The sequence below is a fragment of the Hyla sarda genome, chromosome 8 (genome assembly GCF_029499605.1).
Source record: "Hyla sarda isolate aHylSar1 chromosome 8, aHylSar1.hap1, whole genome shotgun sequence".
NCBI classification, from domain to species: domain Eukaryota; kingdom Metazoa; phylum Chordata; class Amphibia; order Anura; family Hylidae; genus Hyla; species Hyla sarda.
Window position 1 is genome coordinate 134,207,957 of NC_079196.1, and position 20,394 is coordinate 134,228,350.

The 20,394-nt window shown below is 43.5% G+C and overlaps 1 protein-coding gene across 2 annotated transcripts in view; it reads right to left on the bottom strand.

Moving 5' to 3' along the window:
* The window catches only part of SF3B1 (splicing factor 3b subunit 1), a 290,537-nt gene that overhangs the window by 24,125 nt on the left and 246,018 nt on the right, over positions 1 to 20,394 (bottom strand). For both annotated transcript variants that reach the window (XM_056536403.1, XM_056536402.1), the window contains exons 19-22: positions 16,286 to 16,468; positions 10,616 to 10,727; positions 10,411 to 10,531; positions 10,126 to 10,257 (exon numbers count right to left, since the gene is read on the bottom strand). In XM_056536403.1, coding sequence (XP_056392378.1) covers positions 10,126 to 10,257; positions 10,411 to 10,531; positions 10,616 to 10,727; positions 16,286 to 16,468 — 548 coding nt within the window. The remainder of the gene's footprint in view (positions 1 to 10,125; positions 10,258 to 10,410; positions 10,532 to 10,615; positions 10,728 to 16,285; positions 16,469 to 20,394) is intronic.

Genomic DNA, 20,394 nt, shown 5'->3' on the forward strand with positions numbered 1-20,394 from the left:
CTCAAGGACCCAGACAATTTTCAGTAGGACGCAGCCATTTTTTGCACATCTGACCACTGTCACTTTAAGCATTAATAACTCTGGGATGCTTTTACCTTTCATTCTGATTCAGAGATAGTTTTTTTTCGAGACACATTCTACTTTATGTTAGTGGTAAATTTTCGTCGATACTTTCATAGTTTCTTAGTGAAAAATGTTACATTTTATGAAAAAATTTTAAATTTGGAATTTTTCTAACTTTGAAGCTCTCTGCTTGGAAAGAAAATGGACATCTCAAATAAATAATACATTGATTAACATATACAATATGTCTACTTTATGTTTGCCTCATAAAAGTTGACATGTTTTTACTTTTGGAAGACATCAGAGGGCTTCAAAGTTCAGCAGCAATTTTCCAATTTTTCACAACATTTTCAAAATCTGAATTTTTCAGGGACCAGGTCAATTTTGAAGGGGATCTGAAGGGCCTTCATATTAGCAATACCCCAAAAATGACCCCATTATAAAAACTGCACCTCTCAAAGTTTTCAAAATGACATTCAGTAAGTGTGTTAAATGGGTTATCCACCATAAGGTGCTTTTAGTACGTACCTGGCAGATAGTAATGGACATGCTTAGGAAGGATCTGTGCTTGCCTTGGGGCTAAATGGCTGTGTCATGGAATTACCATAACGCTGTGGCTAGCTTTTTGTGAACTTGTATTTCCTGTTTGACTTTTGTTTTTTGACTACAAATCTCAGAATTCCATTTACCTCCCTCCAACACATCAGCCACCCCACCCACTGAAACATAAATGAGCTGCAGAACTGTGGTTTTCAATTAGGGTGCCTTCAGCTGTTGCATTAGTTGCAGATTGATTCCTCCACCCATTGAAGCAGGCAGGCTCGCTGTCATCAGCTGACTAGTGAGTCAGGTCTCGGCCACATTTGAAGCTGGGAAAAATCTGAGACAACAGTCATTTCGTATGCTGGTAAAAATAAATAGTGGGGTGAAAATCACAGAATAATTGTGAGAAAACCGTCACACACAGGTACAGACACTATATCATGAACTACACTAACTTAACAGCCCCTGTAGCATAGTCAATTAACCCCTTAAGGACCGGGGTTTTTTCCGTTTTTGCATTTTCGTTTTTTGCTCCTTGCCTTTAAAGAATCATAACTCTTTCAATTTTGCACCTAAAAATCCATATGGTGGCTTATTTTTTGCACCACCAATTCTACTTTGTAATGACGTCAGTCATTGTGCCCAAAAATCTACGGTGAAACGAGAAAAAAAATCATTGTGAGACAAAATTGAAAAAAAAACGCCATTTTGTAACTTTTGGGGGCTTCCGTTTCTACGTAGTACATTTTTCGGTAAAAATGACACCTTACCTTTATTCTGTAGGTCCATATGATTAAAATGATACCCTACTTATACAGGTTTGAATTTGTCGCACTTCTGGAAAAAATCATAACTTCATGCAGAAAAATGTATACGTTTAAAATTGTCATCTTCTGACCCCTATAACTTTTTTATTTTTCCGTGTATGGGGTGGTATGAGGGCTCATTTTTTGCGCCGTGATCTGAAGTTTTTAACGGTACCATTGGTAACGGTTTTGCATTGATAGGACTTATTGATCGCTTTTTATTCATTTTTTCATGATATAAAAAGTGACCAAAAATGCACTATTTTGGACTTTGGAATTTTTTTGCACGCACGCCATTGACCGTGCGGTTTAATTAACGATATATTTTTATAATTCGGACATTTCCGCACGCGGCGATACCATTTATGTTTATTTTTATTTTTAATTACACTGTGTTTTTTCTTTTATGGGAAAAGGGGGGTGATTCAAACTTTTAATAGGGAAGGGGTTAAATGATGTTTATTCACTTTTTTTTTGCACTTTTTATTTGCAGTGTTATAGGTCCCATAGGGACCTATAACACTGCACACACTGATCTTTTACATTGATCACTGGTTTCTCATAAGAAACCAGTGATCGATGATTCTGCCGCATGACTGCTCATGCCTGGATCTCAGGCACTGAGCTGTCATTCGGCGATCGGACAGCGAGGAGGCAGGTAGGGGCCCTCCCGCTGTCCTGTCAGCTGTTCGGGATGCCGCGATTTCACCGCGGCTATCCCGAACAGCCCACTGAGCTAGCCGGCATGCTTTCGGTTTCACTTTAGACGCGGCGTTCAACTTTGAACGCCGCGTCTAAAGGGTTAATAGCGCGCGGCACAGCGATCAATGCCGCACGCTATTAGCCACGGGTCCCGGCCGTTGTTAGAGGCCGGGCCCGAACCGCTATGACGCGGGGCCACGCCGTGGCCCCGCGTTATAGATCGGGAGTGGACACATGACGTTCCAGTACGTCATGTGTCCTTAAGAGGTTAAAAAAAAAAATCCTGGAATACCCCTTTAACCCTTTAGGTTTTTCACAGGAATAGCAGCAAAGTGAAGGAGAACATTCAAAATCTTAATTTTTTACACTCACATGTTCTTGTAGACCCAGTTTTAGAATTTTTGCAAGGGATAATAAGAGAAATTGGGTTACAAATTTTGGGGGACTTTTTCTCCTGAGTAAGGAAATACCTCATATGTGGATGTCAAGTGTTCAGCGGGCGCAGTAGAGGGCTCAGAAAGGAAGGGGCAACAATGGGATTTTGGAGAGTGAATTTTGCTGAAATGTTTTTTGGGGGGCATGTTGCATTTAGGAAGCACCTATGGTGCCAAAACAGCAGAACCCCCACCCCCCCACCCCCCACATGGCATACCATTTTGGAAACTACACCTCTCAAGGCACGTAACAAGGGGTCCAGTGAGCCTTAACACTCCAAAGGTGTTTGACGACTTTTCGTTAAAGTCGGATGTGTAAATGAAAAAAGAATTTTTCACTACAGGGCAGTTTTTTCCCCAAATTTACACTTTTTACAAAAGGTAATGGCATAAAATGCCCCCCAAAATTTGTAACCTCATCTCTTCTGAGAATGGAAATACCCAATGTTAGGACATAAAATGCTCTGTGGGCGAACTACAATGCTCAGAAGGGAAGAAGTCACATTTGCCTTTTGGAAAGCAAATTTTGCTGAAATAGTTTTTGGTGGGCATTTCTATGGTGCAAAAAAAAAAAAAAAAACACATGGCATACTATTTTGGAAACTACACCCCTCAAGGAACGTAACAAGGTGTTTCACGATTTTTTGTTAAAGTTGGATGTGTAAATTAATTTTAAAAAAATGGCACTGAAATGCTGCTTTTTCCCAAAATTTGAAATTTTTTACAAGGGGCAATAGGAGCAAATAACCCTCAAAATTTGTAACACCATTCCTTCTGAGTATTGAAATACCCCATGTGTGGATGTCAAGTGCTCTGCTGGTGAACTACAATGCTCAGAAGAGAAGGAGCGCCATTGAGCTTTTAGAGAGTGAATTTGTTTGGAATGGAAGTCAGGGGCCATGTGCGTTTACAAAGCCCCCCGTGGTGCCAGAACAGTGGACCCCCCACATGTGACCCCATTTTGCAAACTACACCCCTCGGAAATTTAATAAGGGGAGCAGTGAGCATTTACATCCCACTGACGTTTGACAGATCTTTAGAACAGTGGGCTGTGCAAATGAAAAATTACATTTTTCATTTTCACAGACCACTGTTCCAAAAATCTGTCAGACACCTGTGGGGCGTAAATGCTTACTGTACCCTTTATCCCATTACATGAGGGGTGTAGTTTCCAAAATGGGGTCACTTGTGGGGAGAGGGGGTCCATTGTTCTGGCACAATAGTTGGCCTTCAATTCCGGACAAATTTTCTCTTCAAAAGCCCAATAGCGCTCCTTTTCTTCTGAGTATTGTAGTGCACCCGCAGAGCACCTTACATCCATATATGGGATATGTTCTTACTCAGAAGAAATGGGGTTACAAATTTTGGGGGGCTTTTTTCCTAATGAAAAATGTAGGGTAACAAGCATTTTAGTGAAAACATTTTTTTTCTTCATTTTCCCATCCAACTTTAACGAAAATTCGTCTAACACCTGTGGGGTGTTAAGGCTCACTATACCCCTTGTTACATTCTTTGAGGGGTGTAGTTTCCAAAATGGGGTCACATGTGAGTATTTTTTTGCGTTTATGTCAGAACCGCTGTAAAATCAGCCACCCCTGTGCAAATCACCAATTTAGGCCTCAAATGTACATAGTGCGCTCTCACTCCTGAGCCTTGTGCGTCCGCAGAGCATTTTACGCCCACATATGGGGTATTTCTGTACTCATGAGAAATTGAGTTACAAATTTTGGGGGTCTTTTTTTCCCCAATATGTGGCCCTAAACTGTTTCCTTGAAATACGACAGGGCTCTGAAGTGAGAGCACCATGCACATTTGAGGACTAAATTAGGGATTGCATAGGGTTGGATATAGGGGTATTCTACGCCAGTGATTCCCAAACAGGGCGCCTCCAGCCGTTGCTAAACTCCCAGCATGTCTGGACAGTCCGTGGCTGTCTGGAAATGCTGGGAGTTGTTGTTTTGAAACAGCTGGTGGCTCCGTTTTGGAAACACTGCCGTACGATACGTTTTTCATTTTTATTGGGGGGACAGTGTAAGGGGGTGTATATCTAGTGTTTTACCCTTTATTATGTGTTAGTGTAGTGTAGTGTTTTTAGGGTACATTCGCACTGGTGGGCTACAGTCAGTTTCCCGCTAGAAGTTTGCGCTGCGGCGAAAAATTTGCCGCAGCTCAAACTTGAAGCATGAAACCCACTGTAAACCCACCAGTGTGAATGTACCCTGCACATTCACATGGGGGGGTGCAAACCTCCAGCTGTTTCAAAACTACAACTCCCAGCATGTACTGACAGACCGTGCATACTGGGAGTTGTACTTTAGCAACAGCTGGAGCCACACTGGTTGCAAGACCTTCAGTTAGGTCCTGTTACCTAACTCAGTATTTTTCCAATCAGTGTGTCTCCAGCTGTTGCAAAACTACAATTCCCTGCATGTACTGATTGCCGAAGGGCATGCTGGGAGATGTAGTTATGCAACAGCTGGATGTATTCAACTACAACTCCCAGCATGCCGAGACAGCTTCCGTAGGATCCAGGGAGCCGCATCGCCGTCCACTGCTGCAGCCGATCTCCGACATTGATCGTCACCTCTGCAGATGGGTAAGTGGATGTCGGCGCCGGTCCCCTTCGGTTTCCCCGTTCTGCCCCGCCTATTGTGGGTGGGCAGAACGGTGAAACCGAAAAAGTTACCACCCCCCCCCCTCAATCTGCTATTGGTGGTCGCGTCTAGACGACCAATAGCAGGGATAGGAGGGGTGGCACCCCTGCCACCTCACTCCTATTCCTTGAGGGGGATCGCAGGTGTCTTGGACAACCCCGATCCTCCTTATTTTCCGGGTCACCATAGACCCGGAATTGCGCAAATCGCCGTTGTGAATGGAGTCTACAGTCTCAGGGTCCTGTAAGTGGAAAGTGTCCTTGATCACAATGATCAGGCTATCCACAATATCCGCTGTTAGAGCATCCCTTCATATCTGAGGCAGGTACAGAGTCAGATTCCGGAAACCTAGCAGGGGAGGAGGAGCGGGCCGCAGGATAAACTGAGCGAGGCCTCCGGGGCTGAGAGCTGGTGGCCGGGGAGCGGGACCTAGGAGCCAGAGGGGATATGGAATGGGCTGACTGACAGCGGATTGTCTGGGACCAAGAACACCACTAGTGCTGGGGACCTTGAAGAAGAACCAGAAGATATACACCTGGGGCATTTGCAGGAGGGTTGGGGGTTGACACTGACTGGGGAATCAGGTGACTCCGCTCAGGAGGGTGGCAGGAGGGGCAGAACTGTGAGAGGGCCTGGGCAAAGTAAGCAACAGAATGGTCCAAAAGAACGTCCGGAGCAGCTGGCAGAAATGGGCTGACAACAGGCAGGAACATGTTAACACTGGAGGAGACCACATCCAGACTGTCCGAGGGGCCTAATTGGCTGGAATGCGCGCAGTGGCTACATTGGTAAAAAGGATGACCTCTGCAGCTGGCAAAAGATGAGAAGAGCTGTCTGACCAACTGGTTCTCCTCCGACCGGCTGATAGCTTAATGAGGCTGGCGGAGCGCCAAACCGCTGATCGGCGGGGGAGTGCAGGGAGCCACCGCATGAAGCTGGCGGCTGATTAGAAAAAAAAGTAAAGAAAAGAAAGAAAAAGGAGCAGCCATGGGGAAGTGCAAAAAACTGCTGCATAGAGGCGTTCGGAAGACCAGCAGAGTCTGCGGACGGAGAATACAAAATGACAGGGACGCCAGCATTAAAACCGATGCTGCTATAAGAGGGCAGCTTTATATGTCCCGTCCATTGCCACGTCCCAGGGGGGGAAATCGTACCTAACTAGTGAGATCCTGAAGGCCTTTGAACATTACTATACGGACCTATACAACCTCCCTTCTACCTTCCTTAACGGATTACATTGATTGCACTGCCCTCTCTCATCTGTTTGTAAATGGGGCCTCTAAGAGGACAATATTATCCTCAGAGGAGGAGTTGACTGCAGCCATAACTCATTTGCCCTCTGGGAAGAGTCCGGGTCAGAGACAAATTCTTTAAGTCTCTGAAAGGTGACCTTCCTCTCCTCTGCAATGCCATTAAAAGCATCTGCCCGGGGACTGGATTTCCCTCAGAATCGTTGAGCACCCATATAACAGTTATACCCAAACAGGGTAGAGACCCCAACCTATGTGCCAGTTACCGCCGAATAACCTTACTTAACACTGACACCAAGTTATTTGCAAAACCACATCTGGCCGGCGTTCTTGGCCCCCTAGTCCACCCTGATCAATCTGGTTATGTTAAGTTTAGGGAGGCGCGTGACAACACAGTACTGTCATTCGCCAGCCCTTGATGCTACTCTCTCTCTACGCCAAAAAGGCCTTTGATCGGGTGAACTGGGGGTTCTTTGAGGCCTCGGTCCCTCAAAGCAAGCCTGTGTGAGAGTCAACGGCTCGGCAGGGATGTCCACTCCCCCCCCCCCACAAATGTTCTCTGTATGGAACACCTCCTGAATACACTCCGCCTGGACCCCAACGTTTTGGGCTTCCTCCAAGGGGGAGATTAGCATCTCTGTTCTGCCTTTGTGGATGATTTACTTCTTTACATCTCTCCTCCTACTTCTTTGCCAGCGATCTCACAAGCCCTCAAACTGTACTCCCATTTTAGCAACCAAGGTACACATGTCCAAGAGTGTGGCCCTCAAAATCACCCTTACAGCGTCTGAAGTGACGCGACTTTCGCTGGAACCCCACGTCGATTAAATATCATGGGGTGCATGTCCCGAAAAATCCACTAGATAACTTTGCTCTTAATTTCCCACCCCTGATAGCAACTATTGGTGTTTACCTGCAGAAATGGACTATTGGCACATTCTCCTGGCTGGGCAGGGCTAACATTCTAAAAATGAATGTACTACCGCGTCTACTATAACTCTTCCAGATGGTCCCTTTCGCCATCCCCATTCCCTTTTTTAGAAGGCTGGATAAACTATTTTAAGCATTCATCTGGGCGGGGAGACCATCAAGAATAGTCAAGCAGATCTTGAAACGCCGTAAGCAAGCGGGTGGACTGGCGGTCCCGGACTGCAAGGCCTACTACATCGCTGCTACGCTGGCCAGATTATTGGACCTTTTCATGGTCGCATCACTAAGAGATGGGTGGGGGTTGATGAGGGTGCAACTAGATTCAAGGTTACATCTTTCCTGTGGCTGCCCCCTGGGGCAATCTCGACTAGGCTACACCACGAACTACCGTGGGTCACCAGAGAATTGATCACAGCATACAAGAGGTATGTCTCTAAAACTGGACTTCTCGAACCAGATGGCCCACTGACTCCTGTCCTCGGTAATCCCCTTTTCCCCCGGGTACACATACCTCCGCCGTTCTAGGCCGCACAGAACCCCATGCACTCCCCCTGAGCGTCTTCCTAGACAACACTTTGCTCCGACCATACGATGAACTGGTCCCGGAACACCTCTGCACACCGCTTAGACACATGCAATACATTCAATTAGGGCACTTCATTGGAAACAAACCAGAGCTCGAGACATGCTAGGCCGCTCTTTCCTTTCTAACAGATGTGTGCCTTTGCCTCCCTGACCGTCAGGACGGTTTCTCAGGTCTATGGGCTCCTCATGGATAGGGCCACTCAGAGTCCACCCCCGTTTGTGGCGGCCTGGGAGTCTGAGTTATAGACTACTTTCGCTCAGACGGACCTGTCTGCGGCCTTCACCCTGAGCCTCCGGATGTCAAGTTGATGCATTGTGATTCGTGGATGTAATTTGGTCGGATGGGGACCAACGGAGAGCAGGTTCTGAGTTATTAGTGTTTTGTGTTAGTATTTATCCCCACCCTTTATATCCCACCTTGGTATCCCTCTTTGCTTCCTCTGATTCCCAATACCTTTTTCCATTACACTGTTCTCTCCCAACTCCTCCCATATCTCCTCTCCCCCCCCCCTCTAAATCCTAGTTAGCTCTTTCCTTTTTTTGTTCTCTTCCCCTCCTTCCAGAACATTAAAAAATTGTGATTTTGGAAATTGTGAAAAATTGGAAAATTTCTGCTGAACTTTGAAGCCCTCTGGTATCTTTCAAAAGTAAAAACACGTCAATTTTATGATGCAAACATAAAGTAGACATATTGTATATGTGAATAAAAAATAAAAAAATATTTTGAATATCCATTTTCCTTACAAGCAGAAAGCTTCAAAGTTAGAAAAATGCAAAATTTTCAAATTTTTCATCAAATTTTGGGATTTTTCACCAAGAAAGGATGCAAGTTACCAACATTTTTTTTACCACTATGTTAAAGTAGAATATGTCACGAAAAAACTCTCTCTGAATCAGAATGATAACTAAATGCATTCCAGAGTTATTAATGTTTAAAGTGACAGTGGTCAGACGTGCAAAAAATGTCCGGGTCCTAAGGTGTAAAATGGCTGGGTCCTTAAGGGGTTAATAAACACGTTGTTTTGAATAATAAAAAATAAAAAAATACAGATGCTGCTGCGGATCCGGCAAAGGCAGCGCTGGAGATAAAACGCACAGCCCGGCCACAGACAGTTAAACCACCACATCCTGGTGTCCTCAATAAAAGGTGAGAGAAGGTGCTTTAACCCACAGTAGCCCAGTCAGCTACTTCTGCCAGAAGTCCCTTTGTCGGGTACTTACCCAAACTGGAACTTACTTCCCCTGAAGTCTTCAGCCAGCCTATTATAACACTGCATCAAGCCTGGAGGAGCGAAGCAAGCAGGGGACCCAGACCCAGGGTCAACCTTCAGGTACTAGCCGATGGCCACAAGGGGTTGACCGCACTAACTAAACATCTATCTAGAAAGAAAAAAAAAAAAAGGGAACGACCAGATCCTCCAGGGACGAGGCAATTTTTTGGTCCATAGAGTCAGCCTCCTTGTGCCAAAGAATATACCCATGGTATCCTGTGTTCCCCAATGAAGCAAACGTTAAAAGGATAATATGGAGGACTAAGGTGCCCAGAAATGTAATCAGAATTAGGGTTACATAATTTAGGGAAAAAAAAAAACAGCTTAACGGAGACCTAATAACTATGCATTAATATATACTATACATTTTTGGGTGACATTTTCCATAATAAGCCACTTGTATACTTTAAAGTGCACCTGTCGTCAACAAAAACATTTTATATAACATAGATTGTATACAATTATATGAATATGTGTAATATACATTGGCTAACAAATGTGTGTATTTACGGCTGAAAAAAGTGCTGTCCCTGCAGCTATTGCCTGTGAGGAGCCCAAATACAAGAAGTAAGGACAAGACAAGCAGGGCTCTGTGCAGGCTTCTGGCTTGTCAATCATCCTGATGTGTGAGTCCGTAGTATGTCACAGAGCCTCACTGCACAGAGCCCTGATTGTCCAATGTAGATTACAAATATACATATAATGGTATTATCTACAATATATAAAAAGTTTCTGTTAAAGACAGGTACACTTAAAAAATTTCGGGATATAGGGAGATAATGTAATTTTTAAATTCTATAACTTGTGAAATGTTATAGGTTTAGCAGCGAAAGAATGTAAGATGATCACAAACAGAGGGGGAAAGAAAGTATGAAAGTACAAGTTACCCAATTGCTTTAGCAATGTAGCCAAAGGTGTTGACAGTGGCTCTTCTGATTGCTTTCTTATGAGCTTTCAGCAACTCCAACAATTCAAAACATATCCTCATCCATTCTCTTGCAGAAACATATTCAGCTCCCCTATGGAAAACAACATTTTAAAGACAAATTAAAAACAAAATTATATATACACACACATACATATTATATATTACACATATACATACACATTTATATATATTTTACAGACTCAAAAGACCATTTAGGCATAGCATGAAGTAAACTTGAACATACCTGTCCGCAATCCGACCAACCAAATCAATGCAGTTCTCCTGAACTTTTTCATGCCTGTTTTTCAAAATGGGTGTAAGTCTCGGCAGTAAATCTTTTATTGGAGGTGTCATTTTATGCATACCTTAAAAAACACATAACTCAATTTAATATGTAACTAATAACAAAAACCCATATATTTGATATATAAAATATCACGCATAATTACCTATAACATTAACAATTGCTTTCAGGGCTCCTAAAATACTTCCAAGCACTTCAGGATACTCTTCTCCAAGATACTCATACAAAACCACACCTAAATGGCCCATTAATTTTTCCTGGAAAAAAAAATTTAAATAAATATATATAACATATACATTATGTATATATATATATATATATATATATATATATATATATATATACACACATATACATATATATATGTACATACAGTGACCCCCCGACCTACGATGGCCCCGACATATGATGAAATCGACATACTATGGCCTCTCAGAGGCCATCGCATGTCGATGTCAGCATCGACATACGATTCTTTTTTTATGTCGGGGCCATCGCATTAAGTGCTATCCGGCAGCGCCAAATGCTTAAGCTGCTGCCGGATAGCAGCTTAATGTTCCCCGTGTGGTGCGGTAAGTATTACTTACCCCTTCACGATGCTCCGAGGTGCCCTCCGGGTCCAGCACTGGTCTTCCGGTGTCTTCTTGGCCCTCTCCGATGACGTCAATACGCTGCTGCGCACGTCATCCAATAGGAATGGCGTACGCAGCGGCGTAATGACGTCGCTACGCAGGCCCAGTAAGGCCTTGCGGAAGAAAGCAGAGGACTGGAGAAGACAGCAGAGGACCGGAGAAGACAGCAGAGGACCGGAGAAGACAGCAGAGGACCGGAGAAGACAGCAGAGGACCGAAGAAGACAGCAGAGGACCGGAGAAGACAGCGGAGAGCCCAGCGGAGGCCCGGGGACACCATCTGGAGCGGCGGGGACAGGCGAGTACAGCTTCCTATACTTTACATTGCACGAATCCCTCAACATACGATGGATTCGACAAACGATGGCTCGTTTGGAACGAATTACCATCGTATGTTGAGGGACCACATTTTATATATATATATGTGTATATATATATATATATATATATATATATATATATATATATATATAAACATACACACACATACATATATATATAAACATACACACACATACATACACATATATAAACATACACACACATACATACACATATATATTATATACATACACACACATACCTACACACACAGGGTGGGCCATTTATATGGATACACCTTAATAAAATGGGAATGGTTGGTGATATTAACTTCCTGTTTGTGGCACATTAGTATATGTGAGGGGGGAAACTTTTCAAGATGGGTGGTGACCATGGCGGCCATTTTGAATCCAACTTTAGTTTTTTTAATAGGAAGAGGGTCATGTGACACATCAAACTTATTGGGAATTTCACAAGCAAAACAATGATGTACTTGGTTTTAACATAACTTTATTCTTTCATGAGTTATTTACAAGTTTCTCTTTGGTTTACAGCCATTGACATGTCGTCGAGGTTAACACGAGAGGAGCAGATAGAAATTGTGTTGCTGTCTGGTGAACGCAGTAACTGTGTCATTGCAGCAGATTTCAATGCAAGACACCCTACAAGACCACGCATCTCCCATGCTACAGTTAGCAAACTGCTTGCTAAGTTTCATGAAACTGATTCAGTGTTGGATTTGCCAAAATGTGGACGCATGAAATCTGTCACTAATGAAGAAACATCAGTGGCTGTCCTAGCTTCATTCAGCAAGAGCCCACAGCGTAGGACTCGTCACATGTCACTGGAGAGTGGCATTAGTCTAACATCTCTTCTGTGGATATTGGCTACTCACAAATGGCACCGTTACAAACTCCAGCTACTGCAGCATCTCGACGAGCATGACCCAGATCGGCGCACTGATTTTGCAGAGTGGGGAAGACAAAAATTGGAACAGGACCCTCAGTTTACGCAGAAGATTTTGTTCAGTGATGAGGCAAACTTATGTGAATGGTGAAGTTAAACAAAACCATCGCTATTGGTCTGACACTAACCCACATTGGATAGATCCCTCCAAGACTGTTGGAACACAAATTGATGGTATGGTGTGGCATATGGGGTACAAAGATAGTGGGGCCTTTCTTCATCAATGAAATCCTCAAGGCCACAGGATATGCGATATTGCTACATGATGATGTGTTTCCCTCTTTATGCACTGAAGCTGGCACGTTCCGTGAGTTTTTCCAGCAAGATGGTACACCACCACATTATGGGTGTCAGGTTCAAGCATTCCTAGATTAAGTTCCCTGGAAAGAGGATTGTTCGTCGTGGGTCAGTTGAATGGCTCCCAAGGTCTCCCGATCTGACCCCCTTAGACTTCTCTTTGGGGTCATCTGAAGGCAGTTGTCTATGCTGTGAGGATACGAGATGTGCAGCACCTGAAACTACGGATACTGGAAGCCTGTGCTAGCATTTCTGCTGCGGTGTTGCTATCAGTGTGTGAAGAGTGGAAGAAGAGGGTTGCATTGACAATCCAAAATAATGGGCAGCACATTGAACACATTTTATAAGTGGTTAGAGGCTTGTAATTAACTCAAGAATAAAGTTATGTTAAAACCAAGCACATCATTGTTTTTCTTGTGAAATTCCCAATAAGTTTGATGTGTCACATGACCCTCTTCCTATTGAAAAAACAAAAGTTGGATTCAAAATGGCCGACTTAATGGCCACCATGGTCACCACCCATCTTGAAAAGTTTCCCCCCTCACATATACTAATGTGCCACAAACAGGAAGTTAATATCACCAACCATTCCCATTTTATTAAGGTGTGTCCATATAAATGGCCCACCCTGTATATATACACACACCACATATATATATTATATATACATATACACACACACATACACACAAACTAGACAGACAAAAACACACACACACACAGTGTGGATATAATAAGTCTACACAACCCTGTTAAAATGCTTAGCTCTTGTGATGTTAACCCCTTGGGCCTTAAGGACTTTTATTTTAACGTTTTCATTTTTTCCTCCTCGCCTTCAAAAAATCATAACTTTTATATTTTCATCCACAGACTAGTATGAGGGCTTGTTTTTTGCGTGACCAGTTGTACGTTGTAATGCCATCACTCACTTTACCATAAAATGTATGGCGCATCCCAAAAAATACTATTTGTGTGGGGAAATTTAAAATAAAAAAATCAATTTTGCTAATTTTGGATGGTTTCGTTTTCACGCCGTACAATTTACGGTATAAATAACATTCTTTATTCTTTGGGTCAATACAATTAAAATGATAATCATGATAACACACTTTTCTATTACTGTTGCGCTTAAAAAAAAAAAAAAAATTTCAAACTGTTTAAAGGAGTACTCTGGTGCAGAGTATTTAGGGGTGTGAATCGCCAAGAATTTGGCGATTCGAATCGTGATACCAGTGTGGCGATTCGATATATCCCGATATATCGCGATACCGTCTAGGTGACGATACATCGCGATATATCCCGATACATAGCCCACCTGGGAGCATTCACAGATCCCAATAGACGCCGCTGTCAGCTTTGACAGCGGCGATCTAGTACTCCGGTGCACACTTTTCTCATGTTATCCCGTCCGGGCTGCAAAATAAAATGCACTTTATCTTACCTGCCAACGAGCCCCCGGAGCTCCGGTACAGGTGTTCGGTCCCCGGGCTGTATTCTTCTTACTTCCTGTTAGGCTGAAGCTCCATGTGACGTGCCGGACTATCACCAGCGGAGGCGGGACATCGCTGCGGCTGGTGATAGGCTGAAGCTCCATGTGACGTGCCGGACTAACAGGAAGTAAGAAGAATACAGCCCGGGGACCGAACACCTGTACCGGAGCTCCGGGGGCTCGTTGGCAGGTAAGATAAAGTGCGTTTTATTTTGCAGCCTGGATAGGATAAAATGAGAAAAGTGCGCACCGGATACTCCTTTAATAGCCAGCCGCGGCGATTGCCGCATGCTGGCTATTAGCGGCGGCCCCCGGCTACTGAAATCAGCCGGGGGTCGCATAGTACGGAGTGGGCACGAGTCGGAGCCCGCTCCATAGCCGTGTCAGATCCGGCCTGCCCGGCTCCACAAATGTGGAACTTTTATCTCCTGATGCCCGGGACATGACATGCTGTTCCAGGCGTCCGCAGATAAAAATTCCACATCCCTAAAAGAATCGATTCAAAAATATTTTGAATCGATTCTGTATCGGCAAATGAAAAATCGCGATTATCGCGAGAATCGATTTTTTCTTACATCCCTAAGAGTATTCCTGCTCCGTCCTGCCCGGGCTGCAAAAAAAAAATGAAAATAAACCATCTCTCACCTTCCTGGGTTCCTGCGGAGCGCCACTACAGCTGATCGGTCCTCCGGTCCATCTTCTTCATACTGCCGTGTGAACGAAGAGTCACATGGAGCTCAGCCTATTGCCGGCCGCCGCGATGTTCTGCCTCGGCCGGCGATCGGCTGAGCGCCATGTGACGCTTCGTTCACACGGCAGTATGAAGAAGATGGACTGGAGGACCGATCAGCTGTAGTGGCGCTCTGCGGGAACCCAGGAAGGTGAGAGATGGTTTATTTTCATTTTTTTGCAGCCCGGGCAGGACGGAGCAGGAATACTCTGCACCAGAGTACTCCTTGAACCAAATTAGTAAGTTTAAAATCCCCCTATAACTTTTTCATTTTTCTGTATAAGCATATGAGGGCTCATTTTTTGCGCTGTGATCTGTACTTTTTATTGATACCATATTTGCTTATATAAAATGTTTAATACATTTTTTTTAATAAATTCTTTTGGAATAAAATGTTCTAAAAAGCAGCTATTTTGGACTTTTTTTATGTTCACGCCGTTCACCGTGCGGTATCATTAACATTTTATTAGTTGGGATATTTACGCACGCGGCAATACCAAATTATTATTTTTTTTTTTACACTTTTTGGGGGTGAAATAGGGAAAATGGGACAATTTACGTTTTTATTGAGAGATTTCACTTTTTTTTTTACTTTTATTTTTACACTTTAATAGTCCCATTAGGGGACTATTTATAGCAATCATTCGATTGCTAATACTGTTCAGTGCTATGCATAGGACATAGCACTGATCAGTATTATCGGTCACCTTCTGCTCTGAGGGGAGCGAAGGCAGGTGAGGGGACCTCCAGCTGCCATGCGGATTAATGGCGGACATCCGAGCAATCGTGGATGTCTGCCATTACCGGCGGGTCCCTGGCTGCTATCATCAGCCGAGACCTACCACGCCTGACCCGAGCATCGCGCCGATGCTCGCGGATATGTATAGGACGGAAATGTACGTCCTGATGCGTTAAGTACAAGCTCACCAGGTCGTACATTTACATCCGGCATCGTTAAAGGGGTACTCCGTCCGTGGCATCTTATCCCCTATCCAAAGGATAGGGGATAAGATGTTAGAACTCCGCGGTCCCGCTGCTGGGGACCCCGGGGATCGCCGCTGCGGCACCCCGCCATCATTACTGCACAGAGCGAGTTCGCTCTGTGCGTAATGACGGGCGATACAGGGGCCGGAGCAGCGTGATGTCATGGCTCCGCCCCTCATGACATCAGTTTTTTTCCTGGATAACCCCTTTAAAGACTAAGACAACGGTAAATCATGTCAGAACTTTTCTTTGACGTTATAGGTAACTTTATAAGTGGACATGACCTGACATGATTTATCTCAGTTTCACTCTTTATGATCACAAGACCCTGGCATTTTAACAGTAATGTGTAGACTTTTAAAGTTACAACTGTTACAAAGTTACAATGTAAACCCACCTCTTGACAGGTTTTCATGACAACTGCAGTTCGGGAGATTAAGTCTGCAGCCTGTTGTCTTACTTTTGCAGATTTATTGTTCAGGCGCCACAAGACTGTGCCACATATCTGGGGCAAATATGGCTTCACTCTTTTTCCAAGAGCATTGACAACTGTGCCAAAACCATTCAACATCACAGAATCCTGGGGAAATGTATTACATAAGTACATAAATAGTTTATTAATAGAAAGGGTTAAAAAAATAAGTATTCTCCCACATTGCTTAAACGGTACATCTAAAATCCTTCACAGTTTAAAAATGGAAATCTCTATAGCTTTATAAATACATATTAGGGTATGTTCACAAGTTCCAAATTTGCAGCAGTTTTTTTTGCTACCAAGTAACTTCAATGCACCTGCAGCAAATCTGCTGTGAATTACGTAGGTTGTGAATGTACCCTTATGCTGCACTCAGAGTTACAGTCTGGGTTATGGCGCAGAAACATTCACATGATTGTTAATATCTTAGAATGCAATTTAATTCCTTGAGGTCAAGGCTCATTTTGGAGTTCTAGTGTGGTCAGCTATAGTGTGGAAATACAGACCACCGTTCCAGCAAAGTTCTGTGCAGGGTACCCATCAGAAGAGGGTCTGTGCGGGGAACTTTGATGAGTGTCATATGGTTGTTCGGCAACTTTAACGCCCAGTGTGACCTGTGTCTTCCACATACTGGAGCTAAAGATCACACAGGCCTGAAACTTGGGACTCTCTTTAGGAACCAGGAACAATTTTATTTTATGCATGTTTGTTTTTTCTGACATCTTTTAATAGCTATACCTCTAATTTTTTATCCACAGTGCCATATATGGGCTAGTTTGTGTGTGACCAATTGTACTTTGCAATGATACATTTTGTTATATCAAACTGTGAAGCGCAAACAAAAAAAATAAAAATAAATTGGACTATACGATGTGCACTATACGGTAAAACCGGTAGTTAAAGTGTCAATATAATTAAAACGATTACATTTTTTACATTAAATAAGTCCCACTATTAGTAACAACATAAGTATGCTTAAAACTGCCCTATTCTGACCCCAAACACCTTTTAACCCATGCGTTCTGTCGTCCTAAGACAACTTCCTCAGGAGTAGTGTAGAAGTTGTTTTAAGATGACAGAAAGAGGTTTCAGTTGGGCGATCACCTACTTGTGCACTTTTTAACCCATTAAGGACACAGCCCATTTTCCCCTTAACATCTTAAGGACACGGGGTTTTTACGTTTTTTCCTCCTTATCTTTAAAAAAATCATAACTCTTTCAATTTTGGACCTAAAAATCCATATGATGGCTTATTTTTTGCGCCACCAGTTCTATTTTGCAATGACATCATTTTACCAAAAAATCTACGGCGAAACTGAAAAAAAAAATCATTGTGAGAAAATTAAAAAAAAAAAAAAAAAAACACTCTTTTGTAAATTATGGGGACTTCCGTTTATACACAGTACATTTTTCGGAAAAATGACACCTTCTCTTTATTCTGTAGGTCCATACAATTAAAATGATACCCTACTTCTCAAGGTTTGATTTTGTCGTACTTCTGGAAAAAATCATAACTACATGCAGGAAAATTTATACGTTTAAAATCATCATCTTCAGACCCCTACAACTTATTTTTCCGCGTATGGGGCGGCTCATTTTTTTGCGCCGTGATCTGAAGTTTTTAGCGGTACCATTTTTGTATTGATCTGACTTTTTGATCACCTTTTAGTCATTTTTTCATGTTATAAAAACTGACCAAAAATACACTATCTTGGACTTTGCAATTTTTTTTGCGCGTACGCCATTAACCATGCGGATTAATTATATATATTTTTTTTTATAATTCGGACATTTCCGCATGCGACGATACCACATGTTTATTTACACAGTTTTTTTTTTAAATGCGAAAAGGGGGGTGTTTCAAACTAATTAGGGAAGGGGTTAAATTATCTTTGTTCCCTTTTTTCACTTTTTTTGCTGTGTTAGGGTATGTTCACACTGAGGAATTGGGGCGAAAATCAAGCAGAAATTTTCTGCCTCAAAATATTGTTACTTTTCCACAAGAACTCAGATTTCGTGCAGAATTGGCGCGGAATTCGAGCGGAATTCCACACGCGGAAATGAAAATTTCAAGCGGAGGAGGAGAAGAATATATATATATATTATCCTCTTTTTTTTCATGCGGAAATTCCGCACCAATTCTGCGCCATTTCCGCGCCAATTCCGCGTGGAAAGGATTCTGACTGAAAAAAAATTAACATTGATCTCTATGGGAGTAAGACGCTGATTCCGCCTGAAAGAAAGAACATGTTCTTTCTTCAAGCGGAACAGACTTCCTCGTCAGAATTCTGCTTGAGGAAATTCCTCAGTGTGAACTCAGGGGCACAACTCTATGGGGGTTTTCACTGCTGAATGAATTGAAGAGGAAAAAGCGAGCAGAATTACTCGTGGAAATTCCTCTCCCATTCCTCAGTGTGAACATACCCTTTTAGCTCCCATAGGGGGCTATAACACTGCACACATTGATCAATGGTTTCTCCAAGGAAACCAGGCACTGCTCAGACACCGAGCAGTCATTCGGCGATCGGACAGCAAGGAGGTAAGTAGGGACCCTCCGGCTGTCTTCTAAGCTGTTCGGGATGCCGCGATTTCGCCGCGGCGATCCCGAACAGATCCCTAAGGGTAACCGGCAACGTTTTAGTTTCATTAAGATGCGGTGATCAACTTTGAATGCCACGTCTAAAAGGGTTAATAGCGTGCTATTAGCCACGGTCCCGACCAGGCCCGACCCGCTATGACGCCGTGGCCCCGCGTTATAGAACGGGAGCGGACTCATGACGTACATGTACGTCATGGGTCCTGAAGGGGTAAAGGACCAGAGCATTTTTTGAAAATCTGACCACTGCCATTCTGGAATGCTTTTACTTTCAACTCTGATTCTGAAATTGTTATTTCTTGACATATTCTACTTTATGTCAGTGGTAAATTTTTGTCGTTACTTGTATCATTTCTTGGTGAAAAATTCAAAAATTTTATGAAAAATTTGAAAATAAGCAGTGTTTCAAAGTAAAAAAATGCTATATTAAAAAAAAAAATAAAAAAAAAATAAACATGCCAAATAAATTACATATTGATTCACACACACAATAGGTCTACTTTATATTTGCATCATAAAGTTTACATGTTTTTACTTTTGGAAGACATCAGAGGGCTTGAAAGTTCAGCAGCAATTTTCCAATGTTTCACAAAATTAGCAAAATTGGAATTTAACAGGGACCAGTTAAGTTTTGAAGTACCGTATATACTCGAGTATAAGCCGACCCGAGTATAAGCCGAGACCCCTAATTTCAACCCAAAATCCCAGGAAAAGTTATTGACTCGAGTATAAGCCTAGAGTGGGAAATACATCATCCCCCCCCTGTCATCATCCAGACCCGTCATTAACATCCTCATCATCATCACCGCCTGTCATCATCCAGACCCTCATCATCATCATCCCCTTGTCATCATCCCACACATCCCCCCTTCATCATCCCCTTGTCATCATCCCACACATCCCCCTTCATCATCCCCTTGTCATCATCCCACACATCCCCCGTTCATCATCCCCTTATCATCCCACACATCCCCTTCATCATCCCCATGTCATCATCCCACACCCCCCCTTCATCAGCCCACACCCCCCCTCCATCAGCCCACACCCCCCCTCCATCAGCCCACACCCCCCCTCCATCATCCCACACCCCCCCTCCATCATCCCACACCCCCCCTCCATCATCCCACACCCCCCCTTCATCATCCCACACCCCCCCTTCATCATCCCCCACCCCCCCTTCATCATCCTCTTATCATCCGCCCTCAGTGGTCTTCAACCTGCGGACCTCCAGAGGTTTCAAAACTACAACTCCCAGCAAGCCCGGGCAGCCATCGGCTGTCCGGGCTTGCTGGGAGTTGTAGTTTTGAAACCTCCGGAGGTCCGCAGGTTGAAGACCACTGCGGCCTTCAACATCATCCAGCCCCCTCTCACCCCCCTTTAGTTCTGAGTACTCACCTCCGCTCGGCGCTGGTCCGGTCCTGCAGGACTGTCCGGT